Below are 18,607 nucleotides of genomic sequence, written 5' to 3' on the forward strand. Positions count from 1 at the left end.
TTATAAGGAGAGAGCCGAGCCATATCTAAATACACAGACATGTGGGAGTGTGCTCTTCTGACTTAGGTCGGCACCTTAGCAACAAAAGTTACAAAATCAACAAAGCAAAACCTTTATCTTTATAATAGACACCACTCCAAATGCTTACAGGATAATGACTGATATTGTGTCATGTATATTACCTCTGAAAATCCTCTCAGCGGTAGGGTTGCCATATGTGCTGTTCATATGGGACACGTCCTGGCCAGGATTTTAATATTACCTAAAACATCCAAAGCAGTTTGAACAGTAACATGCAGGTATTGTACATAATCGACCAATCGTGGGACTGTGCATGAGAGGTGAGATCTACAGAGAATGATCAAAGTGATGAAAATATGCAAACATGTTTGTTCATTCATTTGACTTGAAGCATCTGTGCACTGATCAAAAAAAACAAAAAAAAAACAACTAAGAATCTGAAAGCATAAGGAGCTATCTGTTTTGCTCTCTATAGCTCTCATGAATGTCTCAAAATGTTCTACCTGCAATGTAGAAAGAGACAAAACCTGGATATTTTAGGCAATATTAAAATGCTGGCTGGTGAGTGTCCCGTGACCCTACTCAGAGGCCATTGGAGGTCCCCCTCCCCTGAGTATTAGATCCTGGACTACATTTCCCAGATCCTACCACATACCTGGAATAATTGCACTCAGACCTGTTCTGCATTTCACAAAAAACTTAAGCACTAAGTATGCTAGGCTCAGTGCGAAGTATTGTATTGTCATATTCTAGTTTTCTACTGTCTTGCCTGGTCTTGACTCTGTTTGGACTATTGTTATCTTGATTATTGCTGCCCACCCTTTTGACTACAGCCTGGTTTGTTTGGATTATGTGTTCTGTCTTTTTGCTGCCTGTCCAGATTTCCAGCCTGTTATGACCATGGTTACTGTTCTGCCAATGTTGCTGTTGTTACTCTGGATATTACGGCCCATGCTGTTTGTACAATGCTACTGTTAAACCACAGATGGATCTTAACCCAAGCTCCTCTGAGTCATCGTCACATACTTTTTGGTCTTCAGATGTTTCTTCGATACAATATAGATGGAATAACCACGGACAGTTTTCCAAAACTAAAATAAGGCCTAACGTCTAAAGCATGATATACTGATGCCACTGTAGCTCTTTCAAGCCATAAGAAATGAACTATGTGCTTCTCTGTCCCTGTGAGAGAGATGTCTGACAGTTTTATTGTGGATTTTTAACCTCAGAACAACTTGATGATGTAACAGAAACTACGGACTCCCTCTTTTCTAGCATCTTAAATAAAGTTGCTCCTTTACGCTTAAGGAAGGTGAAGGAAACCAGTATGACACCATGGTATAATGAGCATAATTGCACCGTAAAGAGACCAGCCCGAAAAATGGATCGCAGCTGGAGGAAAACAAAACTAGAGGTATTTCGTATAGCTTGGTGGGAAAGTAACCTATCCTACAGAAAAACATGAAAAACTGCTAGATCCGATTACTTTTTTCTCTTTTAGAAGAAAACAAACATAACCCTAGGTATTTATTCAATACAGTGGCTAAATTAACGAAAAATAAAGCCTCAACAAGTGTTGACATTTCCCAACACCACAGCAGTAATGACTTTATGAACTGCTTTACTTCTAAAATCGATACTATTAGAGATAAAATTGCAACCATTCAGCCGTCAGCTACAGTATCACATCAGACAGTGCACTATAGACCCCCTGAGGAACAGTTCCACTCATTCTCTACCATAGGAGAGGAAGAATTGTATAAACTTGTATAAACTTCTATAAACCAACAACATGTATGTTAGAGCCTATACCATCTAAAATCCTAAAAGAGGTGCTTACAGAAGTCACAGATCCTCTTCTGACTATTATTAATTCCTCATTGTCATTAGGATATGTCCCCAAAACCTTCAAACTGTCTGTTATTAAGCCTCTCATCAAAAAACCACAGCTTGACCCCAAAGAACTAGTTAATTATAGACCAATCTCGAATCTCCCTTTTCTGTCCAAGATACTAGAAAAGGTGGTATCCACACAATTATATTCCTTCTTAGAGAAAAATGGTATATGTGAGGATTTCCAGTCAGGATTTAGACCGTATCATAGTACTGAGACTGCTCTTCTTAGAGTTACAAATGATCTGCTCTTATCATCTGATCGTGGGTGTATCTCTCTGTTAGTTTTTTTTTTGCGTTTGACACAATGGACCACAACATGAGTTAGAATAAGTTCTCACCTTTGAAATCAATTCTCAATTCCGAATTGATTGCTTTGGAATCGATACCCTTCCCTATCTGTCCCTCCTAAGTTTAGGTAACCAAAGAGTTACAAAAAAGAAATACGACTGCATTAGATGAACAGATCATTTATGTTTGTTGATAATTGTTTAGATAATAAATAAAAGCCTAAAAATAAATGTTTTAATCATATAACGTATCTCTTCACAAACCGTGGATCCGTATGAACTCGTTTATGAACTTTTTGGATCTTGTGAGATTTGGTTATCTGGACTTTCAGTGTAGGAACAGAAACCTATTAAGTTTTATTAAAAATATCTAAATTTGTAATTCAAAGATTAAGCAAAGTATTATGGGTTGGAACAACATCAGAGTGAGTAAATTATGACAGAATTTTCTTTTTGTTTTTCTATCCCCTTAACTAAATGATTTTACCCAAACCCTGTGAAACCTCATGCCTCAGTATAACTTTTGATGCTTGACTTCACCTCGCAGTGGCCTGAAGAAAACAGGAGTACAACAGGAAACAAGGAGTCACAAGACAAAGGTATTTTAATCCCTGTTTGTGCTCTTTCTGCTGTCTCACAGAACGCAAAGAACAGGACTCACAACTTCAGTCTCACATTCAGTCTTTTCAAATGAAAAATATGCCCTTCATCTTTTGAAATAAAATAAACAATCAGAACTCTTAGCATCCCCCAGTCCGAAAAAATTATTATCAATAAGCTGCAAAAAAAAGACTTGTTCCAAACATCCACAACATCTATAATCATCACTTCCTATTAAAGAATGGTGGTGGGAGTGTAGATGAGGGAAACAGATATATAGGTTATAATTATAATTATTATTATATTAATTATTATATTCTAATGAATATTGATAAAAAAAATAAGACCATATGAATGACAAGATATGGAAGCTTTAAGATATACTGCAGGATTAAATGAAAAGTTAAGGCCAATCAAAAGCTGAAACCAAATTAAGAAAGTGCAGTGCATGAAAGTCCATGTTAAAAATAAAGCTATTTTTTGTGTTGTTTTCATGATGTGATGTTCTCAGCCTAGGAATGTTAGCTAAGAACTAAAACAGAGACCGTCTGTGTGATAATGGATGTGAATTCTGCCAAAGTGCTAATACATGAATATAGAGGAGATCCTGTCAGACTTTCCACGGACAGCCATAACAAATTCACCCCATCCAGCAGCTGTACCTGTGCCTGCTAGTACACTTCACACTTCAGGAGCAATTCTGAGTTAAACTTGCAGAAAACCCTCATGCCATATGGAAGCACTACATTAGAAAAAATGTTAAAACTCAGGGCTGTGTGATCTGAAATGAATTGTCCATTAATCTGCATGTCAATAAATTACAGTACTGTATATTACAAAGACAACTCAATTTTTATATTCTCTGAAGAAATTTTGAGTGGTGTATGCCCACCCCAAACTGCCTTTTGGAAGTACCCTAAACAAAACTCAATAATTAAATTGTGAACAATAACACCAAAATGCATCTGAATTCAACAGGTGAAAATAATTGAAGCTTGTAAAATGCTTCAAAAACAGACAGACGCTTAGTCTCTCTGATATGCTGGTCTCTTGGTAAGATTAAGGGCCTCCTTTAATGTAAATCTGTTGGATATTTTCAACCAATTATCTGTCCTCCATTCAAAAAATCATAAGTGTGAACTCTCATCATTGTACATTGCACATCTCATCATTGTAAAGCTTTCACAGTTGTAATTTAGAAGGGGGTTAGCGTGTTTTTATAAAACATTGTTCCTTGTTAGAACAGCATTTGCAACTGTTGAATTGCAGTCATTTTATTGTTTGAGGGGGAAATGTCAAATGGTGATGAAAATTGCATCAGAGTTCTTTGCTTAGGAGTAAAAAGATTACAAATATCTGAGCAGAATTATGTTCTGCAGGCTTTCCTTTTAATTAAAACAACAACAACAACAACAAAACACACTTAGGAAAAAATGAGAGCAGTGGGAAAACTTATAGTACAGTCTGCAATATATATGGACTGTGTGCTGCATGTGTGCAGTCAATGACACTTACACCCTAAATATACAAATAAGAATGTTAACCTAGGCTTTAGGAAGTACAGTGTGAAACGTCATCTTATGAATATCTCGCATTACTCAGCAACTCAATAACTTGGATTACCCTGCTGGTAAAGTATGAGTAGTGTGAAGTGTGAAGCAATTTAACCCAGTATTCTGTTTGTCCTGGGTCTAGAATGACCCAGTGTTAACTAGTTCAAGTGTGAAGTCCTCTCTCTGCGTGATTTGAGATATTATTCCTGTCTGTACCGCAAATAGTGCTCGAATTCTGAAGGTTACTCCCTCAGACTGTCTCCTTCCCCCTGGCCTCAGAAAGCACACACAGAGCTTTAACAGACACATATATTATTAGAGCCTCTCCTGTATTTGCCTGCTGTGTCAGTCTGTGACCACAAGGAAGTGTCCAAATGCACATCTTCCTGTCCTCAACAAACTCTCTTAGCATAATGAAACACAGATGTTTGCCTGATAAGAATCTTCAAAAGAAAAACTCATCATCTAAGCTTGCATAAGATTTTATATTTCTCTGCTATCAGCTGAGGTTGAGGATGAAGGAGGAAGGCTTGACATTTCAAAAGAAGGGTCACATTTTTGAAAACTCTCTAGGTATTGGAATAGAGCTAGAGTCTAAAATAGATTATTGTTGGGAGTCTTGAATGAAATTCATTGGCAGACACAGTGTCTACTAGATTGCACTGCTGAGAATCCATTTCTGGCTGACTATTAGGGCTATGAAGAATCTCTCTCACCTTCCCTTCAAGGCGCGCGGTACCCCCTTGGCAGACGCGGGTATTACGTGGCGGGAGGGTAAAAACAGGAGGCTCTGTGCTAGGGGAACCTTGTCCCAGAGTCAGAGTCATCTTGGAGACATGAGATCCTGTAACAAACTGAACGTCACCCATCATTCTGCAAATACAAGAACAACAGAAGAGATTTGAGTTCCATGTCAAGTTCACCTAATTTGTTAAAATTGTGACAGATGCAAAAATATTTAATGTAAAACAAAAAAAACAAAAAAATAAAATAAAAAATAAAGGTGCTTGATGATTTTTGAACAGGCAGGACAATGCAATGCATTGAATGCAATACAGTGAATATTTTTAAAATTCATTAACTGATTGTAGGTCATATAGTCATTTTCAACTCTTTACATCTATTATGATCCCTCCAATGAGTTTCGGGATTTTCATGAATTTCATATGACAAATTCTAAATGTTCACATACAGTATTTAGAACTGCATATGTCCATGCTTTTGTAGAGTGATGTACTTTTGTAGTGTTTTTAGTTTTGTGATTATTCCAGCAAACTTTGTCCTCCCTGCCAGAAATAATTTAAATCAATTTCTATTTTATTTTTGTGTTTCTGTGCACATATTGCCGTTCTTATCTTATAGACTATAGGAAAATTTTATTTTTTATTTTAAAAAATGTACTTAGATTTATGTTTGATGTCATTTCCATTTGCTTAGAACAGCTTTGGATTTGAGAGAGACAGGTATGTTGTAAATGAGCTCTGAAGTAAAGTGTTTAAATATAAGAGATTAAGTCAATATTTAAATCAATATCGGTTAATGACATGTTTTTAATGTTGAATTGAGTCACTTAGTGTGTTTGAATACTGTTATTTTTGTGCATATTCTGGGTTTCGTGTTAATGAGCTCTTAATGTGCTGGTTCAAATTGCCGCCTGCACGCCATTTTGAACAGCGGGTTTCTATAGTAAAATGGTTCTTAAATATAATTAAAAAGGGTGGATAACACTCATAAGATATTGGGCAGTTAACTTCAAGTATGTTGTCTTTATCTGTCTAAAATCGTGTATTTGTAGTGTGTACTTGAAATAGTTGATAGCAGATGCAGTTATAGTGTGAATGGGGGCAGGGATTCACTTTTCTATCTTCTCACACTCCTCACAGAGACCACAGAACTGAGAGTGTGTTGATGCTGAATTCCTGTCCTGTCTTTAATAAACTGCAGGTATCTCATATTGTAACAAAAATATTACCACTATACGATCATATGTCATTGTGATGTTAGATTAAAACGTACTGTAATGTATTTTCAAAGAATCTAATATATATATATATATATATATATATATATATAGAACATATTATATGCATTTATTATATCTATTTACCTAATTGAATGTGTCTAAGATGTGTTGTATGTAATTTGTGATTCATTTTGTGAAAGGAAATTAACAAAAAGAGACATTGTAAAGAGAAACAAAGTGTTTTATTAGTAAATGTTGTTAGAACAGCTTTGGGTTTGAGAGAGACAGAGACCACTGAACTGAGTTCATCTGTGGTGTTGGGCGAGATCCGCTAAACTTTTCATAATGCACTTACTGTATAGGGGTCATAAGGTTTTTTTTTTTGTTTGTTTGTTTTTTGTCAATGCATGTTTCTATGCTTTCTCCTTGCAGCTTAATGTGAAGACACAATTGTAAGTGATTCATTGATCAATTAATCAATGGTAGATCGAGAGGTGTTTGGAGAAACCCATTTAAAAACATTTTGCAATTCCATTTGGTGATGCTAGTGGTACAGAGATGCTACGTATACTTACTCTAACAATATCAATAAGTACAGGTTATAACATATTTAGAAATTATAAGTATTAAGCCCTTATAAAAAATACTGTTACTTAGCACAAAACAGTTTTAAAGTTTAAACATAAACGTCACCTCATTATCCAAGGAAACAATCTAGTTGACCACAGACCAAGTGATATACATGTTAATATTTTATACCTTAAATGGAGCTCATAAAAGTGCATCTACCCATAAAAGGGAAAAAAAATAAAAAATAAATAAACACTATACAACCATGTGGTATCCTAAATCCAGTGGACAGGCGATACCATTACAAATGTTCATATCTGATACTTTCAAACACAAGCAAACTCAAATATAGGGCAACAGCGAGTGAAAACACAGCCGTTTTCTCTTTAAGAGGTCTGCAGATTGTAACACATGGGGCGACCACCTCTCAGGCTGAACAAATGAGCCTGTCTCAGTGAGTGGTCAGCACATGCTGTGCACTCCAGATTTACACAGAGGATGTTACACTCGATTCATTAGGGAATCCAACATAATCTATCGACTACCACCATGCGTGTCTTGCATCAGAGTTCTGAACACTACTTTTATACTAACCAAAACTCACATCGAATGCTCCAAAATAAATGCACACTTAATCAGTCATCATGCATTAATTATTCCTTCATCTGGATCTGCCAAAAGGATGCTTTATAACTTTAATTAAAGGGTTAAGATGTGACAGAGAGCAGCATGCATGCAAGGCATGCAACCTCACAGGATAGGTAAATACAGCTGGATCTTTGACGGGCTTCCTTCTCACTATCACTCTTCCTCTCTCTGTTAAGATTTTTCACCATTGTGCTTATTGGCAGACTTCAGACATGCTTTCGCATGGTTGTTTTTGAGCACTGGCTTCTTTTGTACAACACTCACATTATGCTGAACTCTAGATATGGTCGACTTGTCTAACTTCACCATGTTCTCAACTACTGTACTCTTCAAGCTCTTTCAAAGTGATAGTTGTGGTAGTTATATCAATTAACCAACCAACTGTTATGCAACTGTGTACTTCTAGGCGCAGGAACATGCCATGGAACTGAATATTTTACATTTTATATTTAGATATAAAGAGGGCATATTGTAAACACATCAAACACTTCTTATGACATAGAAACACTGTCCAACATCCACTAATTTCAGTCCAGTAAACAGAAACATATCCAGATAACACAAAGAACTGCAGTAAATACTTTTTACAAGTTTAAATGAGCGACTTGCTTTTTTCTTCTCTTTAATGAAGTAATAGGAACCCTCTGTCTAATCCCTCACAAAACACCCTGGGGTGCGTTTTCCAAAATCAACAATGGTCGCAAGTTCCATTTTTACAAAAAGATTTCAGTGGAACTTGTGACCATAGTTAGATAACAATGCTTTTGGGAAATGCACCCCTGAACGAATCAAACAAAACAGCAAAAATCAAATAAAAATGAAACATTCTCATAGTTAGTCCTTGTTTTCAAACAGACAATTGCCATAATAATCCTCAGTTTCCCCTACCAATTGTCTACTACTTTTGAATAAAATATCTTAAAACCCAACTGTGGGAACATTAAGTTTAGTGTTTCTGGCAGCTTCAAATGAAATTAGTGATAAAGAAGAAATTAAGAAAAGGGTGAAAACAACCTCCATGTCTAAATGGGCATTACTGGTTCAATAATCAGGAAATGCGAGTTGCAACAAACTATGCAAACACTCTCTGCACTAACAAGACAGAGATTTGCGATGGACCAAACACCATCAGCTGCACCAGTTAAAAAATCTGTCAGCTTTAAATGCCACAAGGTAGAACTAAATGAGCCATCACTCAAAACAGCTATGCAAGAGCATGTCTGGACAATGACCAAGCTCAACGGAAACCTTTTCTGGTCAGCTAAAACAACTGATTGTATGTTGTAACACAACCCTTAAAACTTGTTGATCCTCTCTTTCAGCAGAATGCTGAAACTGTTATACACGTCTTCGTCACATCTTAATTAGATTACTGTAATTCACTTCTTTATGGCCTGTCAGCTAATAATATCAAACGACTACAATATGTTCAAAACTCTGCAGCTCTCTTGATTACCCACACAAGAAAGAGCGATCACATTACCCCAATCCTCTATCAACTTCATTGGCTTCCGGTTTCTTTGCGCCTAACCTACAAGATACTTAATCTCACTTATAAAGCTCTCTATAACCTTGGTCCTACAGATTTAACTGACTCACTTCTGCCATATGTATCTGCCCACTCGTAATAAACTTCTAGTGAGGGATTGTTAGTCACCCCTAAATTTTGTCGACTATGGGTTTTAGGGTTTACAGTATTGTGTCTCCTAGATTGTGGATTGCTCTTCCCCAAAACATCCATCAAGCATCTTCCCTTCTCTCCTTCAAAAACCTTTTAAAAACGCATCTATTCTCTGAGTATTACTCTTCAGTTCTCAGTCTGTAATTCGTACCCTGTTGTGAATGCTAATCTCCATTCTCCTGTATCTCTAATCTAACTTTGTAAGTGGTCTCTGTATATTATTCTCAAATCTTGGTATGTGTTCTGTCTTCGGGTATTGATGTTTATCTATTGATTTTTCTTAAACCTGTCTTGTAAAGTGACCTTGGGTTTTGGAAAGGCACTATATAAATACAAAAATATTATTATTTTTTAAATGTACTTTAGAGTGAAAGTTTTAATTTGATATTAAGTCAGTTCATTGATGATTCAGTGAAATCATCATCCAGCTTAGCTCACCAATAGTGTCTGTGCAATCAGTCAAGAGTCCCAAACTAAGCAAGCAAAAGGTGACAGTGGCAAGGAACCAAAACTCCATCGGTGACAGAAATGGAGAAAAAAACCTTGGGAGAAACCAGGCTTAGTCCTCTGGCCAGACAAAACCATCATGGTGCTGCTTAATTCCAGGCTGCAACACAGGTTAGATTGTGCAGAGGACTTGTTTGACCCTTTAGCTTGCTCAATGGCAGCGCGTCCACATGCAGCGGCTTCTCTTTGTCCCGACAGAACGGTGTTTTCGTGTTTTTTGTGTTTTTGTACGTCGTCTTCGGGTCTACCTGTCTTTATGCGCGCATACACTCATGAGTTTCTGCTGGATGTTGGCAGAACCGCATTTTTCAGAAAAGCTGCGGGATCTCGGGCTGCTCCAGAGGCCTACACCATCACGACCCCCACTACTGCATCTCGCCCACAGCAGAGGCGCCACAAGTGCCGTGAGAGGAAGCAGAAGAGGGGTAAGTGCGGGGGTATCCAGGCTAGGCTAACGGCTAACCCACACAAGCCATCTATCCTCACCATTGTACTAGCTAACGTACACTCTTTGGACAATAAACTCGACTACATTCGATTACTACGTTCAACTCAGAGGACTGTAAGAGACTGTTGTGTTTTTGTGTTCACGGAAACATGGCTCAGCAACAGCATTCCAGACTGCGCTATTCAGCTCAACCAGCTGATGTGCTATTGAGCGGACAGAGCTTTCATTGCGGGAGGAAAATCCAGTGGCAGCAGGCTTTTGTATACATCAATGACGCATGGTGCCACGATGCTGTTGTGATCTGCAAACACTGCTCACCCCTGGTGGAGTTTATGATTATTAAGTGCCGGCCATTCTATCTGCCGAGGGAATATACTGCCATACTGCTCGTTTCGGTTTACATTCCCCCGATCAACATCAACTGCAAAAGGAACGATGCACTAAATGAACTGTACCAGCACATCAGTGAGCAGCAGACAGCATACCCTGATACTTCTCATCATAGCTGGGGATTTCAACTGTGCTGACTTAAAGAGTGTGTTTCCAAAAATACACCAACACATTAACCAGGAGTACTCAGAGACTGTCACTGCCGACATCAATAAGTGTATTGATGATGTAACAGTCACAAAAACCATCACTGTCCGGGCCAACCAGAAGCCGTGGATGACATGGGAGGTCTACAGACTCCTGAAGACACGGAACGCTGCCTTCAGAGCTGGAGATGAGGTGGGCCTGAGAACAGCCAGGGCCAACCTGTCCCACGGCATCAGAGAGGCTAGGAGACAGCACTCCGGGAGGATAGCCCATCAATTCAGCAACAGCAGAGACGCTCGGAGCCTGTGGCAGGGGATACAGACCATTACAGACTACAAGCCCCCACCACGGACCTGTGACAGCAACATCTCTCTACTGAACGAGCTGAACACCTTCTTCGCTCGCTTTGAGCAACAAAACAGCACCACTGCACAGTAGACTCCACCTCCTCCCGGCGACCAGGTGATGACGCTGACCCCAGACAGTGTAAAGAGATCCTTCAGCAGGATCAATGCACGCAAAGCTCCAGGTCCTGACAATATCCCTGGGCGTGTACTGAGAGACTGTGCAGCAGAACTCACTGATGTCTTCACAGACATTTTCAACATCTCACTTAGTCAGGCTGTATTTCCCACATGTTTCAAAACTACCACCATCATTCCAGTCCCGAAGAAGCCGTCTCCATCCTGCTTCAATGACTACCGTCCTGTTGCACTTACTCCCATCCTCATGAAGTGCTTTGAGTGGCTAGTCATGCACCACATCAAGTCTGCCCCCCCCCTCCCTGGACCCCTTCCAGTTTGAATATCGGTCCAACCGGTCGACCGATGATGCCATCGTCACTACCTTCCACTCAGCACTCACACATATAGAGAAAAAAGATTCATACGTCAGAATTCTGTTCATAGACTTCAGTTCAGCATTCAGCACAATCATCCCTCAACAGCTCATTTACAAACTGATCCAGCTGGCCGGGGCTCAACACTTCGCTGTGCAACTGGCTGTTGGACTTTCTGACTGGTAGACCTCAGGCAGTACGGGTCGGCAGCAACACATCCAGCATCATCACACTGAACACTTGGGCCCCCCAAGGATGTGTGCTGCGCCCCCTCCTCTTCACTCTGCTGACCCACGACTGCACACCGTCACACAGCTCCAACCTCTTAATTAAGTTTGCGGATGACATGACTGTGGTGGGTCTCATTAGCAACAAAGAAGAGACAAACTACAGGAGCGAGGTGAGCCGCCTGGCCGGGTGGTGCAGTGACAACAATCTCTCTCTGAATGTGGAGAAGACGAAGGAGATTGTTGTTGACTTAAGGAGAGCACACACTCAGCACGTTCCTCTGACCCTCAACGGTGTGACTGTGGAGAGAGTGAGCAGCACTAAGTTCCTGGGTGTGCACATCACAGAGGACCTCTCCTGGACCGACAACACTGGCCAATAAATCACAGCAGCATCTCTACTTCCTCCGCAAACTGAGAAGAGCTAGCGCCCCGCCCCCCATCATGTACACCTCTACAGAGGCACCATCGAGAGCCTGCAACGCGTCCTGCCAAAAGACTCCGCAACGCATAGTGAGAGCAGCTGAAAAGATCATTTGTGTCTCTCTCCCCTCCTTCCAGGAAATTTACGAAAACCGCCCCACCTGTAAAGCCCTCTGCATCTTAGGTGATCCCACCCACCCATCACACAGCTTCTTCAGTCTGCTGCCATCAGACTGAAGGACTGCTTCATCCATCAGGCTGTCAGGAAGCTGAACTCACTCGCAAACTTGACCCCTGTCCCCGTTCTGCCCCAGGCACCACTGAACTATGAGGTAGTGATGGAACTACCGCATGTAACTGACGTCACTCTACTACCTCATCTGTCAGTTAAATAAAATAACTGCTCTTGAGCCCTTTGCCACTTTAATCAGACTGAATAAGCTTTTTAGAGAGAAGTGCATCTTTATGGATTATGATTATAATTCTTAATAATTAAAGAGTTTTTGTTTTCGGTGCTAAATATACAGTGCTAAATATATAGCATAATGTCAAAATACTCATTTATATGTTGTTAAATGAAACAAATGTAATTCTGATAGTATTCCCACTTTTTACAAAATGTAACTGTAATCTGAATACTTAGTTTTTTGATGTAACTGTAACGGATTACAGTTGTTAGATTTTTATATGGTGAAGTGTATTTGTATGTGACTGCAAATATGCCATTCTTTAGAAATAATGGTGTATTATCAGCACAGCTGCAGACAGGCATATGTTTTTTTCTTTCTGGTTGTCTGTTGAGGCAATGATAGCATGAACAGAGCCAAAGCTTTATCGGTTTACCACTGCACAGTACATATTCCACTGACTCTCCATGTGTGTGTGTGTGTTGAGCTGATGCTGTTTAGAATGGCTCCCAGTCAATAATGACCTGATTCAACAAACAAACTTTAATTATATTATCTGCAGTCTGTGAGGCCAGGACTTTCAGGACAGGATAGTGTTTCACAAAACATCATGATCTTTGGATCAAAATATTTGAATAATATAGTAACTATTATGATGCTATATGTATTAAATTCACTCTTCATCTGGTTATGAATGTTTAAGCTGGGCGATACTTACATCCAGTAATGTAATGCAAATGCCATGTGACTTCAGCTGCAGAAAAATAATGTCACATAACAACAGTGATTGGCTGATGGCGCCATACGAACATGCACAGTCTTAAACATTTCAAAGGTAGAGAAGAGGAAAACGTAAGTCTTATTTCACACTTTTAAGACTTCTCCAAAACCAGTTGGCACTTAACTTTAAAAGAACATACTTCAGTCCACTAAATTGTTGTATGTCAAGACAATGCATGTCTATTTTTAATGCACTTAGCTCAACCTTTGAGTGTTTTTACACACTTAACCGCATCTCTTTATATAATTTCATTATAACTTCTATTGTCTTTGAAATTCTAATTGTACTTCTAAAATGTACTTAAAAGCATTCATGGTAAACTAAAATATAACTGAATTGCCACTAAAATTATTAAAACTAGTACTATGTGCTTTAGTATGTTAGTCAACACCATGGAAATAAGGGCTTCTTAAAAGCACAACCAAATATTATTATTACATAAAACATTAATCTTATTAAAAAATTAAATGTAATGTAACATTTAAAATGTACTTTAAAGTCAAACTTTGCTTTGAAATTGTACTCTTTTTAAGAATACTTGAGTGACATTTTATTTTATTGGCATTATATTATACATACATGTATTTTATATATACTTAAGCCTCAAAGTACACTAAAACGTGCAGATTCAATACAATTAAGCATACTTCTTTTTTTACAAGAGACATTTAGAACATACAGTTTTCTAAAACATAGTGTCAATTTCCTCTCAAGCTTGTCAGATCTATAGTAAATGTATTTTCATTGACATTTTCCTTGACCGTCTGGTTATTTCCCAGTGCTACAAGGCCAGCAATTCACACACAGGTGTCTGCTTATCCACAGCACGGGTTAAAGACCTGAAGTGAGTGAGATCAGTGTGAAAGAATGAGAAATCACAAATCTCTCTCTCTCTCTCTCTCTCTCTCTCTCTCTCTTTCATTGTTCATGGATGCCACATACAGATACTCAGATGTTAGCTCAAAATTTAAGTAAAATTAGTTTATTAGAACTGCAAGTATGATTGTAGATTAGAATGACATTCCTATAAAACGTCTAAGGTTACAAATGTAACCATGGTTCCCTGAGTAGGGAACGAGACACTCCATCCTCTAGGGGTCGCTATGAGGAACACCTCGTCATGACCCGTGTCTGAAGCATACATTGAAAAAACACCAAAGTTTGCATCCGAAGCATGGCAGGGAGCTAGAGGATGCAGTGTCTCGTTCCCTACTCAGGGAACCATGGTTACATTTGTAACCTGAGACGTTCCCTTTCAAGGGGACTTTGAACTGCATCCTCTAGGTGTCGCTATGGGGAATAGTATACCCACACCGCCATGCTGAGGGGAATACAGGCCAGAATAATGGCGAACACTAAGTACCAATTCTACCATTTCCATGGGAGTTGCCCCTGGGATGTTTAGACGGCTGTCTGTGACAGTACCCCTTACGGCCAAAGGCCTAAGCTACATACCCAACTTAATTGTTAGGGCCTTTGACTTGGGTAAAGCTGAAGGCTTGGAATCAGGAAAGATTCCTTTAAAGGGATACGGCTAAGAACCTAGCATTTTTTTGAAGTAAAAACCAAGTCTTGCCTGTCAAACAGGGGCTACCGCTAGCTTTCGCATAAGCTTGCTGAAGGAGCTGTCTCTCAAGAGATCTCTAGTAGCAACACCCTGTTTAGGTAGGTATCTGAGGATACATAGGTGGAGTGGCGCCCAAGATGAAAGGGGCTTTTACCAACTCAAGAAAGGGCATGAAGCAACTGCGCGAAGCCCTCACCATATAGGATTTTAGAAAGAACGCAGAATACAAGAGTCCGAACTTACCACAATGTGGATTTCAATGTGGTGATGCTCTCCTCACCAGAGCTTTGTCAAATTTGAGCTTGCCTCTCCAGTGTGGTTCAGCGCCTCTGCGATGCTTAGGAACCTTCAGCTACACACGCTAAGCTCTGTGTACTTTTTGAAAGCATATACAAGAAGACTTCTGTAACTGCCAGCTCCACTACCTGCTGGATGCGACAGCACAACTAAGCGGCCAGGAGACCCCTCAGGGTGACCTGGCCGGACATCCATGAAATTCCCTGCAGTGCTGTGCCAGGTCTGATGATCAAGGAGGCTCCCGCAGAAACCTGTGATCTCAGCCGCCTAATACCGGAATATGAAGCCGGATGGCTGGTGCTAGCGAGTGTTTAGCAAACACTGTAACTGAGCACTGCAAAGGAAACTCACAGAGTTTATCAGTAGACACATAACCACCAGCAATTTAATACACATAAGTATATACAGAAAGGGTTACATACTCACCCACCCTCCTGTGCTGGAGCCCAACTCAATGGGTGCCTCCTTTTAGTCTGGACCATCAGTAAGGTGGTTGCTATGAACATAGAACCAGCCAAAAACATATAAGGTCCAGCATAGGAGACTGTTATGCGAGAGGTTTCCACCTATTCTCGATTAGGTGGAGAGCTGGTGGTTGAAGCACCACCATCCTGTGTAATAAAGCCACAGCCTGACCTGCTGCTGCGTATGCCTTGCCATTTAAGCAAGATGTATTTCTTGAAGGGGCTTAGATGGCAAGGAGGGTGATTAAAAGAGAATGTCTCTCCCACAGAAAAAAATCTCTTTCTACAGGAGGCATCCCCTCATAGCTGTTTTCGTGCATCACCTTGATGTCGGCAGATTTACTTTCATGCCGATACTGATGCGAGAAGAAAACAGCCTCTTTCATTTCTTTTTGATCTCTGTATGGAGATCATGCAGAAATGAAAGGCTCACCTGAGCTGGAGGGCTATGGTAAGAAAGATAACGCTCATCTAGGTTTTTTGTTTTGTTTTTTGGCCTCACAGTGTCACCTTGTTAGCGCACTTTCATGGCAAGTCCAACTTTGCCGTGGTGCGATCCATAACCTCCAACAGCTCTACATATACAGGGCAGGAGAATTGAGGAGGCTCAGCCTCAGCTTCTTCACCATCCTCAAATATCTCCTGCTTTTCCTGGGTAAAAACCCAGCAGAGCACTAACCTCAGTATCAGAAAGTGTTAAAGATATAACATCATCCTCCTGAAGCTCTCTCTCGTCCACCATTACGAGCGTGAAAGGGAAAGTCCCTCTTTAAACCATTCAGACAGATCCACCTGAAATTCTAACAAGCTCATTCTCCTCCGTGCCTCAGCAGCGGCGGGCCCTGAACCGTGGAAAGCAGATGGCTTCCTTTTTTCCTTTTTTTCCGCGGAAAGAGAGACGAACAAGAACAGAGCTTTTTCATTGAGAAAACGCTCACAATGCACGCAGACTGCGTGATCAAAGACATTGCGTGCGTGCTTTTAAGCCAAACAAATGACGCAAAGATTGTGTGTCATCGGGTGACAAATAACGCCGACTAAACCACAGTTACTCATTGCGCGGCTCGCGAGCCGCATGCGGCTCGTCAAGCTATAACTGGCGGCACGCATAGTAGCTTACAGTATCACACTGCCACTTGCCTTCAGAGCATGTGAGGCGGGAGCGAGCGGGAAGCGAGCGGGTGGATCTTGGACAGAGCGCAGAGCGGCAATTTCAAAAGGACGGTGGACGGAGCGTCGCATTTCCCGCTCCAATTTCACTCTGCTCACACCATGAGTCTGAAGCATGCTCATTCAAGCCTGACCCTGAATCCATTAGTCTTGCACAGTCATCAACAGTAGACTATTTTCAAGCAAAACTCGGCTCAATAATGGAGTTCAAAAAGTAAAATGAGAATTCATAGAGGTGTTGCCTATCAATCTAAGTCGCTCCGGAGTAGCCTATAAGGCGCATCAGTCAAAAAATGCGCCATGAAGAAGAAAAAACATATAAGCCTAGCCTCGCACTGGACTATAAGTCGCATTTATTTAGAAATGTATAAAAAAAAAAAAATAATCTTATTGACGGGACAGTTCTCCATTACGGGTTACGGACTACGGACTACGGAGCACTCTGAGAGCGGCACTAAGACTGCTTTAAAACTTTCACTGAGACCTCAAACAGAAAGCACAAAGCCTGTCTTTAAATTTGATTTCGTTTTGTATTAATTGTATCTTAATTTTAATCAAGGTTTCATCAACCAATTGTCTGGATTTAATAAGAAGTAAATAGAAAATAGATAACCACGATACGAAGGAGCCGGTGTGAACCTGGAGTTTGTCTCATGAATGAACCGAAACTCAGCGTATAGCCTACTTGCCTCACAGACCTGACAAATAGGCTATATATAAAGCTTGAAATGTCTACTTTTAAACAAAACAATTCAAAACGAAAGAAAACAGACTGCTCTCCCTCCTGTATGAAATGTGCATTTCTCTCAGGCGCGTTCACTACTGCGAAGATCACGAGTCAGCATCTTTCTAGACGACAGACATAAAAAAAAATTAAATGTCTTCTGCTATATTTTACAAATTCATAATCATTAATTTTGCCGGTTCGTTGTGACAGCTTTTAGGTGCCCTTAAATGTTACATGAATGCATCAGCACTGAAAACATAGAGATTTTTTTTTCTTTTGGGGGCATGTTGTTTGACATGCATGCCAGCTTTCGCTCATCCCACTATTAAAGTAAATCTGTTCTTAAACGAAAATGTATTGGCCGTGTTATTTCTTTTTGTGGGATGTCCAATTTATATGTAGAAATGCACATTTGCAAAGGTGACTTAGTATGTTGTCGTAAAAGTGGCTCGCCTTTTGATTTTGCTCTGCCAATGTGGCTCTTGTGAAAAAAATAGTGAGGATCACTGGTCTAAACCCTTGCTAGTAGTCGCCATGATAGACAGAGATAGATCACTCTTACCAGTTCTTTCAGATGCAAACTTCAAGCAGAACAGTCAGTGAAGACGAAGAAGATAATGACGTGTTTATAGTCACGCCGGTAGTGATGTCAGAGGCTGTCACCGGCCAACAAGTTGGTGTTTTTTCAATGTATGCTTCCGACATGGGTCACGATGAGGTGTTCCACATAGAGACCCCTAGAGGACGCAGTTCAAAGTTCCCTTGAAAGGGAACAAATGTCAAGAAAATTATCTCATGTGAAATCAAGTCCAAATCAGTCCTCAGCATGAAAAAGTGCTTAAAATCTTGTGTGTTGCAGTTTATCTGTGACAAGTGAGAATTGACATCTCAGTTCTGATCATCAAATGATACTGGAAACATCAAATTTTATAGCATACATGACTAAATGGACAATGTACACGTGAGAGGGAATGTTTCAACGAATTAATGAATCC

The 18,607-nt window shown here is 40.0% G+C and overlaps 1 protein-coding gene across 2 annotated transcripts in view; it reads right to left on the minus strand.

Moving 5' to 3' along the window:
* The window catches only part of LOC132152628 (myosin light chain kinase, smooth muscle-like), an 86,806-nt gene that overhangs the window by 65,501 nt on the left and 2,698 nt on the right, over positions 1 to 18,607 (minus strand). For both annotated transcript variants that reach the window (XM_059561395.1, XM_059561394.1), the window contains exon 2: positions 5,074 to 5,230. In XM_059561395.1, the coding sequence (XP_059417378.1) occupies positions 5,074 to 5,229 (156 nt within the window). In that variant the 5' untranslated portion in view covers position 5,230. The remainder of the gene's footprint in view (positions 1 to 5,073; positions 5,231 to 18,607) is intronic.

The sequence above is a fragment of the Carassius carassius genome, chromosome 11 (assembly GCF_963082965.1).
Source record: "Carassius carassius chromosome 11, fCarCar2.1, whole genome shotgun sequence".
Taxonomy (NCBI): Eukaryota; Metazoa; Chordata; class Actinopteri; order Cypriniformes; family Cyprinidae; genus Carassius; species Carassius carassius.